Here is a 16,503-nt window from a genome sequence, read left to right on the forward strand (position 1 = left end):
TCAAGGCAGCCATTGCCATCTCCGAGACTGGAGCGAGACCTCACCTGCATCCATTTGCCATGCACGAGATCACAACGAGGCTTGTGATGGGAAACTATATAAAGGGAAAACCCGATTCGAATCTCTCTCTTTATGGCACCGCCTTTCAGCAGTGCTGGCTGAACACCCCTACTGGCTGGACCTGTCTGTAGGTTGTATCTCCAGAGGCAATGCGCCTGCCTGCACTAACGGAGCTACTACACAATGCATACAGCTAAAGATGGTAGCTGAGAGCAGCACACTACACCTATCCTGTGAATCCTGTAAATAAACCAGTTGTAAATAGCATTTGTACTTGAAGTCTTCTCTCTTCGCCTGCCGGAAGCCTGAACTACTTAATGAACAAAAAGATGATGGAAGGAGACGATATTCTTCCGATATCGTAAACCTTGCTTTCTATTATAGGGTAAAGATGAAACACGTTCCAGATAACTCAACAGAAACATTTATCTCGCTTTCATCCCATAGTCAAGGTTGACTGCATGACAAAAAGGGTCTCTTCTATGAGACTATACTTAGACTACATTAACAATAAAGGACATGAAGAGAGGGAAAGCTGTAGGTTCATCAGAAATAGCTGTAAGGAAGCTCAAAATATCTGACAAAGTAGGATACATAGTTACTGCCCAGATAGTTAATCCAAGTTATAGATGAGGGTGTCATACCCAATAATTTAAATTGCAGTATCATTCTAAACAGTTACAAAGGCAAAAGAGCTGCTTTTGAGAGAAGAAATAACAGGAGGATCAAACCACTGGATCAGGTTATTGAGGTCATTAGAGAATCATAGCACAATTGATCGACAACAGAGTAGACCTAGGTGAGATACTGTTTGGCTTCATTCCCAGAAGAGATACTATGTTGGCAATCTGCCTAGTGAGGCAGCAGCAGGAGAATAGACCACTATTCCTGGGATTTGTTGACTTGGAGGTGTTTGACAGGGTACCACATTCATTAATTGCTACTCACTAAGGAAACTAGATGCAGACAAATGGTTTATGATGGTTGTTCAAGCTATGTACAAAGATGCAGATAAGTAAAATCAGAGTCAACAACAATTTCAGTGATGAATTTAATGTGATGGCAGGAGTCAAATAAGGCTCAATTTTCTGTCCTCTCTTATTCATCATAGTCCTACAAGCCATGAAAAATAAGTTTAAGACTGGGAGTCTATGGACACTACTATATGCTGGTGACATAGTTCCCAACACAGAAGACAGGGTTCTTGTATCTTCAAGGAAATGGTTTCACTCATTATACAGAAAAGAAGAATATAAAATTCCTATATTGCAGCCATTGTAAGCTACAGACACACAAAATATAGGAAAGTGGTGGAATCGCAAGTAAACTACAGAGACAGTAAGCTTTGTATGTGGCATGCACTAAAGCAATACTTACTGAGAACAGGCTGGAAATTGATTCTCTTAAATACCTGAATGGCTTGCTAAAAGTAGTTGATAGCTTTTGTTACCTAGGAGAAGTAAATAGGTGATTACTCTAAAAATATAGCAGGTAAAGTAAGAACAGGTTGGTAAAAAATTCAGGGAACTACTACAGCTATGCTTTCACATATAGTGAAAAGTAGATTATATGACACTTCTATTAAAACTGCAATGATGCATAGTAATAAGACAGGGTCCTTGAATGTAGAAGACTGGAAAATAGTGAAACTAGAGTGCTACCGTATGTGCAACATAAGTGTGCATCAACAACTTAGTATAAAAGTGTTGAGTGAAAAACTGGGCATAAGAGAAATCAGATGTAGTGTGCAAAAGAAGACTGCTGGTAGAGACATGATGTATATGGATGGGAACAGCTGTATAAAGAAATGCTGATCAATTAATGTAGATGGAGCATGCAGAAGAACAATACCCAGGAAGACATGGAATGAAGTGGTGAAGGCTGATCTCAGGACCTTGAAAGTCATGGAGGAGATAACAAAAGACCAGGATCACTTGCAAAAAGACCTGCTCGTCTCAGAAACTGTTGTTCTGGGAGCACAGTGTATATGTATATATATATATATATATAATAGAAATATTAAAATTACTAAGTCTCTATAAAAGAGATTACGGCAGCGTTTACTGGAAATTAATTGTTATCGCCATATTAGTATGGCATTCTTATAGATATAAGAATAATCGCTGCCGCTGGTCAGCTCCATGAGGCCACCGCCATCAAGATAGCTATTGATACACAATCTGTATCCATTATAACCTTCGAACAAGGGAGGTCAGCCGCTTCACACTGCCAGTCCGACAGCTACAGACACGTTTCGGGGTATTGCCCCTTGTCAATGTAGCGCAGTCAGACCCGCAGGTGTCGCCACTGACGTCTCTGTTCGAAGGTTTCTATTTGTTACTTTTGACAATCTTTTTCCAAAGAGTGAAACCGGTAAAGTAAATAAACATCTTTTAAATTGCATTTTCAAACCTTCTTTCGTGTATATATATATAAGATATCACTGATATTATTCCAAAAGAATAAAATGGTGTAAAACAATGTAATCTTCTCTTCAGGGAAGTGAAGAAATGAAACTCGTCAATAAGACATTTTAACAGAAAATGATGGATATGTTTAGTGATTTACTGAACGCTATTAATATTGTTTGAAAAATCGTTATATGATATAACATCAGAAGTAGCCTATAGAAAGAGGAGGGATAAATTAAGGAAAAGTTAAATAAATGAGAAGTATATGACTATATGTATATTAAATAAAACCTTATAAACTAGGAAAATATATATTCTTTTAGTGAATGCTAAATATAAAAAGAAAATTAATGTTTAAATTATATATAATGATAGAGATTACTTATATGAACTAAAGGTGTGTTTTTGCCAATGTTTACATTGGTATGCACGTTCTATAACCATGTTTACTAGGTGATTTTTAGAAAAAAATAATGAAAAATAGTTCAGAATTACAGAGAAGACAGAATTCCTTGCCTTTGTCAAAAGGTATCGAGATTGAGAGAATCAACCATTCTAAAATAAATTGTTCATTGTGGTCTTTTAGATCCCAAATTAATTTACTGAGCCCTGTACTGTTACGTGTATTCCTATCCCTAAATGTTGAGCAATATATATACTCAACATATAGAATTTTTAATTTTAGAGTTACTTGACATAAACTTAATTCTGTTGGAATTGACTTCAGATACAATAACCTTGTTATTAATATTTCTAGAGGGATGGATAATATTTAAACATTAATTTTCTTTTTATATTTAACATTCACTAAAAAAATATATATTTTCCTAGTTTATAAGGCTGCACCAGACTCCAATCTGATTTGGCATGGTTTTCTATGGCTGGATGCCCTTCCTAACATTAGCCATTCTGAGAGTGAAACGGGTGCCTTTACAAGCCAGTGGAACAGGTGCCATTTGCATGACACCACGATGCATTTATGTGCCAATTTGCATGACACCAGTACCTGCCATGACTGCAATTTTCCTTGGCTTAAAGGGACTTTTTCTCAAGCACAACATAAAGCCAAAGGTCTTGGTCAATGCTTCCGTTAGGCCCAACACTCAAAAGGGACTCAGCCATTTTGCCTCCATCAGGCCCAACGCTTGAAAGGAACTCAGCCACTTGGCCTCCATGAGACCCAACACTCAGCTACCCTCCGTGAGACCCATCACTCAAGAGGAACTCAACCACTTTGCCTCCCTGAGGCCCAACATTCAAAAGATGTTCTTTACGTGCCACCAGCATGGGTTCACTTGGCTTGACAGGTCCTTTCAAGCACAGGACATTGTCAAAAATCTCGGTCACCAGTCATTACCTCTCTGAGGCTCCAAGTTCGAAGATCATGCTTGACTACCTCATCCTATGTCTTCCTGGATTTACCTCTACCACAGGTTCGCCTTCACAGTTAGAGACCAGCACTTTTTTACACAGCTGTCCTCATCCATACACATCACATAACCATACCAGTGCAGTCATCTCTCTTGCCTACCATATCTGTTTCCTTTTATGCCTAACTTTTCTTTCAAGATGCTTACACTCTGTCAAACATGCACATTGACATTGCACATCCAGCAAAGCATACTAGCTTCATTTCTTTCAAGCCTATGCATGTCCTTGGCTGTCACAGCCTATGTTTCACTGCCATGCAGCATAGCTGTTCACACACACGCATCAAACAATCTGCCTTTCACTCTGAAAGAGAGGCCCTTTGTTGCCTGCAGGGGTAGGAGCTTTCTGAACTTTGCCCAGCCTAATCTTATTCTCACAGCTACACTCTCAGAGCAACCACCTCCACTACTAACTTGGCCACCTAGATAACGGAAGCTATCCACTACCTCTAGCACCAATCTTTGGTGAATCCCTACCTGTACCCTGAATTCTTCACTGTACTCATTGCTCAGCCTCACCTTATTGGTAGCATCCCTGTACAAGGCTTGTACAGCTCTCACCAACCACTCATCTATCCCTAGTTTCTGCACTGACTACCAGATAAGGGATCAGGGGACCCTGTCAAAGGCTTTCTCCAAGTCAATAAAAGCCAAGTATAGGGGTTTATCTTCAGCTAGGTATTTCTCCTGCAGCTGCCTTACCAGAAATATAGCATCAGTGATGCTTCTACCTGGCACAAAACCAAATTGCATCTCATCTAGACTAACTGTCTCCCTAATAAGCTGGGCCATGACCCACTTCATAACTTTCATCACCTGAACCAACAATTTGATACTTCTGTAATTATTTCTATCTAAGGCATCACCTTTCCCTTTGTAGCAGTTGACTATGGTGCTGCTACACCAGTTATTGGGTATGACTCCTTCATGAACTACCTGATTTACAATATAGGTGACTAGACCATAACCTACACCACTAGATATTTTAACCATCTCAGCCATAATTCCTTAGGGGCCAGGGGCTTTCCCTGCTTTCATATCCTTAATTGCTTTATCTACCAAGGTGCTGTCAACTCGGGTAGCTGGTCCCTCAATTGGGTCAACATTTGGCAGACTCTCCTCCTCCCATTCATTCTCTAGGTTTAACTGTCTTTCATAATGACATCTCCAAGTCTCTTTCTTTGCAGAATCATTAAAAGTAAGTGCACCATCATCCATGTGGGCACATTACTCTCCAATAGCATCACAATTTTCTCTCACACACTGTCTTGCAATCCGAAATACTTCAGTCCTTTGGTCCTCGCGACACTGGACCACTCCTTCTGCAGAAAAGAAGGCGAACTTCTTTTCTGCTTCTCCTTTAGCTAGATTTACCTGTCTCCTAGATTCCTTTCCAGCTACCTGATATAGTTCCCTGCTGCCCCCACTCTTCCAGGCATGTTTCTTTACTCTAATGGCCCTGTCTACAGTATTGTTCCACCAGTACATTACCCTAGGTCTGGAAGGGTCTTTGCATCAGCCAAAGATTTGATCTGTGACACTCAGCAAGCTGTCTCACAGGAATTCCCAGTTGCCCTCTATGTCACAAGTTTGTAGCTCCTCCTTACTCTCATCAAATTTCTCAATTAGGATATCCCTAAATGTCTGACCATATGAAGGGTCTTTAAGCTTCCAAATCCTTCTTTCCCAGATTGGTCTGTTTCTTGGCATTCTTCCGGCCAGGAGTCTAAAGTTGCAAATGACTAGTCTATGCTGAGGGATACATTCTTCATCAGGGAGGGCCTTACATTCTTCACCAGGGAGGGTCTTTATATTTAAGAGCAACCACGCATCCCGCTGTCTGGTGAGAATGAAATCGATCTGGCGGGCAGAGTCACCTGATTGATAGGTTATCAGGTAGTTGGCTGGCTTCCTGAAGTTGGTATTGCAGACCAAAAGGTTATTTGCATCACAGAACTCTAGTAGGCTAGTTCCCTCTTCATTTCAGGAACTAATTCCATGGCCCCCATGAACACCATGGAAGATACCAGGCTGCCGTCCAACATGCCCATTGAAATCCTCATCCATGAAGATTAGATAATTGCCACTCATCTTTAAGATGGCCTGCAGAAGAATATCATAAAAGTGGTCCTTCCGTTCATTTGGTAGGCCTGCTTGTGGAGTGTAGGCAGATATAATTGAAGCTATACTATTCTGCCAGACTAGCCTGATCTTAAGTACTTATCACACATTCTGACTACCTCTATGGCCTTATCCACCCATTTTTCTGCAAGAAGTATGCCCACACCACCTACTACATCACTTTTACCATTCCAGAAGATTTTATACCTATGTGTCTTGCCTGTGAAGAACCTGGCTGAAGCTCCTCTCTGCCTTACCTCTTGGATGCAAAATACATCAACACACCTCCATTATATATACATATATATATATATATATATCAGCAGTGTATTTTTCATTTCTCACTGTTATTTATGACATTGTCCGTGTGTTTGTACTGGTTTTAGCTTTAAGGTTTTAGGGTTAGGCTTTTAGGGTTAGGGTGTTAGGGTTAGAGCTTTAGGATTAGGGTTGTCATAAATAACAGTGACAAACAAAATATACACTGCCGGAAGTTGTTGTTGAGAAACAACAGCAGTAGTTTTATTCAGCTGAATACACATCACTGATTGGTTGAAATTACTGAAATAGGACAAATTTAACGTGAAATAACTTCATAAATATAAGTTTTTCTCAAAAATGCTTAGTGTAAAAGATGTTTTATATGACACATTCTGCCAGTATCCTAAGTTTGGAAGTGTTTAGTAACAAAAAAATATTTTTAAAATTGTCGGTCAAAGGTAAAGATCCAACAAAAGACACCAGTTGCATGACAGTGCCAATGACATATGTTTGTGTGTGTGCATGTTGTGCACATTTTTGTTTCCTTATCTTGACACAATGCAATATGTAAATGAGCACCACAATCACACAAGTGTTGTTGTTTGTCTCCAATCTGCCATGAAAATACATCCAGCCATAACGAAATATTACTTTTCTTGGAAACAGATGGAAGTTGGTGATAGGGAGGGTATCAAGTTATAGAAAAATCTGCTTCAATAAATTCCGTTTGATCCATGCAAACATGAAAAAAGTGAACGTTAAACGACCACAACACCAATGATGATGATTATGATGATTTAATGAAAACGAAAGAAGACAACAAATTCACGTTTTGACTGAAATTTTGTAATACACTACAAACCCTAACCCTTGTCCCAAGATAGTTCCCATTGGTTGTTAAGGGGGCATATACAAATAACATAATCAAGAATGAATAAATCTGATTGGCTAAAATTAAAAGAAATAATTCAATCTTTGCAGAAGCATAACTTTTTTGTTTTCTTCAAAATTGAATGTAATTTTTGTAACTGGCACGAAAAGTTACATCTGAGTAGAAATTTTCAATAATATTGAATGAGACATTTCAAACCGAAAAAATCCTATGTCCATTGCTTCTAAAGAAACATTTTCTCTATTTTCTTTAATTTCAATTTATTTATTGGAGTTATCTACCTTACTAATTTTAACCTTTTCTTTGCCGAAGTGGCGGTCTCTGGATTTAAGTAGATAAATCAAAACAATTTGGTGAAATACAAAATTAGACTTGGGTATTTCGAGTAAGCGAAAGAAATATACACATGATTATGAGTCATTAAATCAATCAATGAAAATATACTAATGTTCCTTTTGGTTAAATACTTTCAAATTTATTTTTAAGATGTCTTAGGAATGTTTCCAGTTTTTATTATTATTATTATTATTATTATTATTATTATTATTATTGTTATTGTTGTTGTTGTTATTGTTGTTGTTCATGGGTAATCATTCATATTATTCTTTACGGCAAAACCAATTTGTAACGTGTTTATAGAAGTGTGACGATATAATTATAATTTTATTTGTAGGCCTTTCGAAGTTATTCAACAACTTCATCACTGAAGTTATAGCAATGGAAAAAGTTAAATTTTTAAATAAACAAAAAAAAAAATAACAATAAAATATTAACGGGTTATTAAACATATTTAGCGACTTCTAAGCCTTAACATATTCGTTCCGCTTACTCAGGATACCCAAATCAAGTTTTGCATTTCTCCGAATTGCTTTTCTTTCACTGATCGCCGAGATAGTTTTTGTTTATTAATTTGCATGACTAATCCCATAGTCGTAGTTCTTCAAATCGCTATATTTATTAAAGTGCAGATTACACGCAAGACCCTCTATAAAAGTATAAAATACAGATTTCTACCTTATATGCATACATTTTTGTGTGCACAAATGTGTTTACGTGCGCGTGTGAAAACATTTTAAACATAATTTACTCATCACGCACGCGCCACGACCGAGGTTACTGTGTCAATCATAGATTGTGAAAAAAATAAATAAACATGCACACCATAAAAATAAAGCAATAACATGGAAATAATTTGACCAATGGGAAGCGGAGACAGTTACCCGAGGAGGCGTGGTTGAAAGGTATTGTCATATGCCACTTCTACTGCTACAACTACTACTCTTGCTACTCTTTAACTTCTTCTCTTATATCAACACTAAACGTTGCAGCTTAAACCAAGTTACCAAGATGGGGAAATAATACGGGTGAACAAGGCAATTCATTGCGAGCACACTTACCAGCTTTTCTTTTATTTTGTATCTTCTTACAATCAATCCTGACTAAAGGGAAAACTACTCTGATGTACGGAGAATTATATTTTGGTTTCCATTTCGTTACAAAGTAATTTGCAAAAAAAAAAAGAAAAAAAAAGGGAAAAAGACAAAAAGTAACGTATATTGAAATTTATTTGGAAACGATCTCGCCACTACTAACTACCCAGCATCATTATTGCATTGTCACCTCACCTCACTACCTACTGTTATGACTATTTTTACCAGATTCCTCTCACTGGAACCGTGTTTCGGTGTACTTTAAAAACAAGTTTAACGTGTAAACACATACACACATGTACATCTGCACACACATGACGCTTGCATTTCCTTCGCAAATACATTGTAATTTGAATTTTACTATCAATTTACATCGACCCGTGCTTTAAATATTTTGTAAACAACGACACTGTTTTGATTCGACCGCAACATCTCTTTCCTTCCTCCGACTATCTCCTTTTATTTTAGTTACTTTTTTTTTTCTTTAGCTTTTGTAAAAGAACTCTGGAGACATAAAGTTGTGTATGTATGGGTGTGGATTGTATTGAGGTTTGAGCATCATTAATGGTGGTGGTAATTGGTTGCAATGGTGGTGGCAGTCCTTTGTTAAAACAGCAATCAGAAACAAAAATAATTAAGACTTAACACACAAATATTTTTCGCTATCCCTTCCATCGCGTTATGCCAGCCCACAAACACAACCGCCATAACCGCACACGTGAGGACGAACACAATAACAATGTTGACGAACAACAACAACAACAACAACAGTATCAAGATATCGGATTGGGTGGAGGAGGTCAACAGCACAACAACAATTACAACAACCAACAACAAGGCCAGGGCGCCAACGACAATCAAAACACCAGCAACCAATGTTGTGTGCCTAACGGATGCAGCGACATTAAGGATTTAATAGACCCTTCTGACCCGTGCGATGCAGTTAGAGTTGTGTGCAATAACGAAAACTGCACCGTTGGTCAGTGGATGCACAAATTCTGTTTTGAAACATGGGAGCAAGGAGTGTTGGCCTACCTTCGATCATGCGGTCGAGCCCGCAGCTGGAGCGAGAAGCAGAGGCTGCAAAACCTCTGGACCAAAAAAGGCTATGATTTGGCTTTCAAAGCCTGTGACTGTAGATGCAGCCGTGGTCACCTGCGCAAAGACCTCAACTACATCCCGCCACCGCAGAATGACAACGCCAAGAAGAATCGCAAACATAAAAAGAAAAATGACAAACCTATTGCTGTAATGACCAGTAAAAGCGGGATGAATCCGAACCATAACACTAACACACACGGTGGCCGACTTAGAACCAACAGTATTAGTACTGGCTCCAGTCCGCCAAACAACTATTTATCGAGTTCGCCAACCACTCCAGCTGGATCACCATCTCAGACTAACAATGTAAATAATCAGTTAAAGAAAAACAAGCCCGAAAACGGAGATTCTGTAGTTGCTGGAAACACTATATGTGGCAGTGGTGGAAATGGCACTGGCAATGAGGTTAGTGGAAGCATATTTAAACGAAGAAATGACTTGTCTGCTTTTAAAAATTTGCGTCGTTATAAACAAAACCCGTACTATATAAAGATGGAGGACGAATGCTCGCATGGAAACGATGATACAAGGATCTTCGTGCTGTCTACTCTTAGCATCCACAAAATGGGATCCTTACCATGCGTACTCTGCAGATGTGAACTTCCCGTCTTCGATCGTTATCCACTCATAGATGGAACTCTGTTTCTCTCTCCAGAACCCTACCAAAAAAACACGGTGAAAGAGACAGCCCATGTAAATAGCATCGGTGGAGATTCTACTGACACCAACTTTCAACATCACCAAATTCAAGTTGTTTTTGATGGGAAACCTCAATATCTTAACGCCGTCTGTATTCATTGTTTGGAAGGCAAGACAGACATACGATGCTCAGCCTGCAAGAAAAGGTGGGATGGGAGTACGCTTTTATTAGGTACCATGTACTCTTACGACATATTTGCTGCTATGCCGTGTTGTCCGAAACGTTTAACATGCAGGCACTGCTGTAGAGCTGTCGTCGATGTTACTACGGGTTTACCTTACTACAGTGAGTACAGCCATATAATAGAATGTCCATACTGTAAAATCAAAGACTATCACTTTATAAGGCCATTACATGAAATATTTTTGGTTAAAACACCTATATGGAACTAAAAAAAACATAAAATTTTGTCGAAACTTTCCGTATTAAAAAAAAAAATACGCAACAAACATTTTTCCATCCCATAATTATTACGGACACATTTTTAACGTAATTAAGAATATCATTCTAAATGTTTCTTATATTTTTTTTAAAGCTATAACCTTTTTTTGACATGCACTGAAAAATATATATCATTGTGCATGAGAAGAATATATAATTGTGTACAGTATTAGTTTGTATCTCAGTTCTTCCAGCTTTCCACCATGTTGCCATGCTAAAATGTCGTGATGAAGAAATAAAGACAAAACAATGTAGGGCGGACGTGTCCAATAAGGCACCCCGCCCTTTTTTGTTTTGTTTTTAATCAAAAATTTATACAGATTCGAATGTTTCCCAACAACGGAGATTGTGATTTTGCTCAAAAAACAACTGTTTTCAAATTTTCAATTTCCCTCCCGCAAATGTTTTTGTTTTGAATGATTTTTTTCCCCCCTTCCATTCTACGCTTTTAAAACTGCGAGTCAATCTTTTGGGGACGTGTTAAGTGCGGGATTGAAAATAAAAGGAAATGTGATTGGGTATATGCAAAACTATATCTGGCTTGGTGGCTATCTTGATGAAACGAAACGAATACTGCTTAAAAAGTATGTTATGAAATGTCATTGTTAGTTACTTGTTTTCATTACTTAGTATCAGCATTTATTTACTTTATGAAGGTAGCGTCATAGAAAATAAAACATTTCCTATAAAAAATAAAATGCATGTAAAACCTACTGAAAATTGACCAAATTTCGAAAAATATAAAAATTCTTTATTTGAAAGTTTACAAATGAGAAATGTTTTATTTTGTATGAAACTCCTTTCATAATAAGTTAACTAAATGATTTTGTTGAGAAATGAAAACAGAAATGTACAATAATGTTTAATAACCTACTTTGAAGCATTCGCGATTACGTCTCTCTTAATCGAGAGGATAGATAAATTCATTTTTGCATATTTCCGATTTCTATTTCATTGAAAGATCATCGACGGAGAATCACCCACGTCTGTCCGACACCAACCTTCCGGAAGTTTTTAAACTCGTCCATTGATTTGCGCGTGCGTGGAAGGTCTGCTTTACAAAGCAGACGACATAAGAAAGGCCAAGTTACTTGTTCAGTCTGTATGCTAGAAATGAAAGCTAAATCTCCCTCAATCCATGCACTTCTAAAGTCTTGTAAAATCAAAGAAAGCATAGGACATAATCCACTTCACTAAACGCCCTGGTTCATTACTACATATCGCTGAATTATGAATTAATTAATTGCCAACAATGCAAAATGCTTTTTCAGTGTTCATTGTATTTAATACAAATGTCACGTACGACATAATCCCGTTCTCTCAATTCAGTTCCCATCCCACATTTGTTTCATTGCCGGATTTAGTCGAGCACATTATAATTTTACTTTCATTTTATTATAGCGAACTTAATTACGCTCTCTGGATTACAAAACGAAATAGTTCCTACTTTGTCCCTCAAACAAAACTAGAGATTACACGATTTCGGATCCCATTTACCCTTTTAAAAAATTTTTTTACAAAATTTCAATTTTTAAAATCGTCCCCTCTCTGAATATCAAAATATTGACATGCACCTGAATAAATGAAGAATTCTCATTTATTCTTATTCCCCAACCATCACCAGAATATTAGGCAATAACGTGGAAGCAGTGTTCATCCATATAATTCTGCTTTCTTCGTCTTGGAGTTAGACAAGTTTTGGAAGTTTCAATTCATTCATACCGTTTCTGTCCTCACAGACTCAGCTGGGGATATATGGTTGTCCTTCTTATGAGAAACAATACATTAACACTTTTTAAACTGACAATTGTAACCCCTCCTCAGTTTTCATTTGTCCTTGCATAGAAGTACTCAACAGGTTATGCAAATTTAGTTCACAGGAAATTTTTTTAAAAGACTTTATAGAAAGTTAAAGATGAATAATTATGAAGTGGGGACTGAAAATTTTTGAAAAGTTATTTTTCATGCAAAATCATATCTCCATTGTTGAAACATAGGAATCTGGAAAAATTTTTGAAAAAAAAATAAAAGCGGGTGGGATGCATATTCAATTTTGGTTCTGGTTGTATATGCATATCACAGAGTTGTAAAATGTAAGAACCATTTACAAACATCTTTGATAATCTTATGCTACAAGGATATTACAAGCGCAGGACTGAAAATGAAGGTGGGTATTTACTAAATCTAAAGTGAGATAAATAGGTAAATGCTAGGAAGTGAATAATTAAATGTCCTATAGCTTCATTTAGTTAACTTTTGTAAAAAGAAAAAATTGCCATTTCTTTAAAAAAAAAATACATGTCAGACTAACTGCAAATTGATAAGTCATTATGGAAAGTAAACAAAAAGTTTCTGGAGAGAGAAATTTATAAAGTCTGCACGTGAAAAAATATTCAAACGAGGTCGTTGCCAGTGCCACTGGACTGGCTCCTGTGCAGGGGGCACATAAAAAGCATCATTTGAGCGTGGCTGCTACCAGTGCTGCCTAACTGGCCCTCGTGCCAGTGACATATAAAAGCACCCACTACACTCTCAGAGTGGTTGGCGTTAGGAAGGGCATCCAGCCGTAGAAACTCTGCCAGATCAGATTGGAGTCTGGTGCAGCCATCTGGTTTGCCAGACCAGTCAAATCGTCCAACCCATGCTATCATGGAAAGCGGACGTTAAACGATGATGATGATGCATTGTAGAACAAGATATTCCTTATAGTATAAAATTTTTGGTAACATTACATTTGATGATGTAAGACTATAGATGTACATAATTTGTACTCGGGTTGGCTTCCTGCACAAACTCCCTGAATTACACTAAAAATAAATGCAGGGATGTTATAACCACTTAAATGATAATTAGCTATAGGCCATGTTTCAATCAAGCTAGTACAGGTATAATAGAATAATAATGTTGACAGGCAAACAACTGGTGTCTGGTTAGATTATGACATACCTTTAGAACTTAAAGGTAGAATGTTATAAGAGATTAAATCAGAAGATATCAATGAGATCAGTTGAAGACTTAATAATGATTGTGATACATGGTTACTCCAGCAATAGTTATAAGGTAAGTCTATGTTGTTCATATTAGTAGTGGGTTGAGGCAGGTCATCAAAGATAAAGCCCGAACCTGGATAAGAAAATGTGCAGGCAATCCCTAACAGCTTGTTTGAGAATAGATGTGCAGGTGGTGCAATTCTCTGTAACCAGCATTTTAGTGGTAATCTATTCCTTCTTTGGAGGAAACATTCTCTTCTACTTTCGTAATTTAACCAGATACTTAATTATATTATATCACCCATGAAAGGCAGATGTTAAATGGTGATGATATATATATGTATGTATATAAATCATCGTTTAACGTCCGTTTTCCGTGCTAGCACAGGTTGGCCGATTCAATCGGAGTCTAGGAAGCCAGGAGGCTGCACTAGGCTCCAGTCTGAGGGTGTTTGAGCTAAATTTCCCTTTGCATAAAAGCGAGGTCGTTGCCAGTACTGCCTGACTGGCCGCCGTGCTGGTGGCACGTAAAAGCACCCACTACACTCTCAGTGGTTGGCTTTAGGAAGGGCATCCAGCTGTAGAAACTCTGCCAGATCAAGATTGGAGCCTGGTGCAGCCATCTGGTTCACCAGCCCTCAGTCAAATTGTCCAACCCATGCTAGCATGGAAAGCGGACATTAAACGATGATGATGATGAAATGAAAAAGATTATCCCATCCAAAAGTAAAAGTATTTTAAAATATCAACTAGATTAGGACGAGGAGATAGTTTACTCAAAAGTAGCTGCATGTGGACACAGCCAGAACACCTGTTGTGTCCCTTCTTGCTGACCATAGCTACATATCCATTGCAGCTGTCAGTGCTGTATCTTACATCCTTTACAGAACAGTGTAAATCACTATGATACAGTAACTGTTTTTCAATATTCAGATGGCTTATAGTCCTCTGTCAAATTTTTCTCAACCACAACTGTGTCATGTGAATGGCAACCCTGAAATTGTAATTGTGGCCATTGGCAGTAGTATGATCTTTGAATGTTAGGCCTCATGGAGACGATGACAAGTGATTGAGACTTTGGTGATATGCTGTGCTTGAGAAGATTCATCAAGCCAAGTGAAACTGTAGTTGCTGCCTGTGTCATGTAAATGGTACCAATGTCGGTGGCACATAAAAAGTGCCTGTTAACTCTTGGAGTGATTGTTGTTAGGAAGGGCATCCAGCTGTAAAAACCATACCCAATCGGTTTAGAACCTGGTGCAAGCCTCCGGCTTACCAGTTCCAGTCAAATCATCTAACCCATACCAGCGAGGAAAGCAGATGTTAAATGATGATGGCAACTGTAATCTTTATGCTCTCCAATATTGTTAACTGTTTACCAATACATCAAATTGTTCTTGAAAAAGGAGATATAAAAATTCTTCAAGTTTAGTCTGAACACCCTGTATATTATATATATATATCATCATCATCATCGTTTAACGTCCGTTTTCCATGCTAGCATGGGTTGGACGGTTCGACCTGGGCCTAGGAAGCCAGGAGGCTGCACCAGGCTCCAGTCTGATCTGGCAGTGTTTCTACAGCTGGATGCCCTTCCTAATGCCAATCACTCCATGAGTGTAGTGAGTGCTTTTTACGTGCCACCAGCACAAGTGCCAAGGGAAACTGGCAGCGGTCAAAATTGGTTGGTGCTTTTTACATGCCACTGGCATGGAAGCCAGTCAAGGCGGCGCTGGCATCGGCCATGTTCGGATGGTACTTTTTATGTGCCACCAGCACAGGATATATATATATATGAGGGTGAGTCAAAAATTAAATGCACTCTTGTTTTTTCAAATGTATTTACACAAAAGCAGGGGATAAACAAGTACATCATTTTTCTGTATAGTCTCCTTCCTTTTCGATGCACTTGGTCCAGCAGTCCACAAATTTGTGTATTCCCTTCAAGAAGAAAGTTTTCAGCTGGTCGAGCAACCACTTATGCACTACTTCTTTCACATCTTTATCCATAGGAAATCAACAACCACATAAACCATCTTTAAGCAGTCCAAAGACATGATAGTTGGAAGGGGCAAGATCTGGGCTGTATGCAGTGTGTTCTAGTACCTCAAAACCCAATTGGTTAATGGTTTCAATGGACTGGGCAATCATGTGTGGATGTGCATTGTCATGTAACAGCAAAATTTTCTTTGATAATATGCTTCGGTGTTTGGTGCGAATTGCTGCCTTCAATTTATTAGCCAGCAAAGCACCATACCTTGCACTGTTGATCGTACACCCCATTTCCAAGTAGTCTTCCCTTTTGAGTCCCAAAAATGGGTTAGCATCACCTTTTTCGCAGAGGACTGAGTCTTGAATTTCTTCATCGCTGGCAAGCCAAGATGTTTCCACTCCATACTCTGTCTTTTGGATTCCACCTCATAATGATGGACCCACATTTCATCTCCTGTGGCTATTCTGCTCAAAAATTTCATGCCTTCATTGTTGTAGCAATCAAGTAAACATTGGGAGACTTCAAGACATTTGTGCTTGTTCTCTGCAGTAAGCTTCCTTGGCACCCATCTTTCACAAACTTCATGGAAGCCAAGCTCATCATGGATGATTTGATTGGCAGAACCATAACTAATCTGCAGAGAATGAGCTACCTCACCAATAATAACTCGCCG

General features: G+C 38.3%; 2 protein-coding genes across 2 annotated transcripts in view; one reads left to right on the forward strand and one right to left on the reverse strand.

Moving 5' to 3' along the window:
• Positions 1 to 11,849, reverse strand: part of LOC115215579 (extracellular signal-regulated kinase 2) — a 77,162-nt gene extending 65,313 nt beyond the window's left edge. The window contains exon 1 of the mRNA XM_036506014.1: positions 11,722 to 11,849. The gene's annotated coding sequence lies outside the window, so the exon portion shown is untranslated. The remainder of the gene's footprint in view (positions 1 to 11,721) is intronic.
• On the forward strand, positions 8,432 to 11,016 carry LOC115215578 (headcase protein homolog). Its single transcript, XM_029784784.2, has one exon. It carries the CDS (start codon positions 9,287 to 9,289, stop codon positions 10,796 to 10,798), a length of 1,512 nt encoding a protein of 503 aa, XP_029640644.1. The 5' UTR covers positions 8,432 to 9,286; the 3' UTR covers positions 10,799 to 11,016.
• Positions 11,850 to 16,503: the final 4,654 nt, after the last annotated feature.

Source organism: Octopus sinensis, linkage group LG9 (genome assembly GCF_006345805.1).
Source record: "Octopus sinensis linkage group LG9, ASM634580v1, whole genome shotgun sequence".
Lineage (NCBI taxonomy): Eukaryota > Metazoa > Mollusca > Cephalopoda > Octopoda > Octopodidae > Octopus > Octopus sinensis.

Bases quoted from the DNA above. Each gene is read 5' to 3' on its own strand.
- LOC115215578 (XM_029784784.2), top strand. From the start codon at position 9,287: ATGCCAGCCCACAAACACAACCGCCATAACCGCACACGTGAGGACGAA.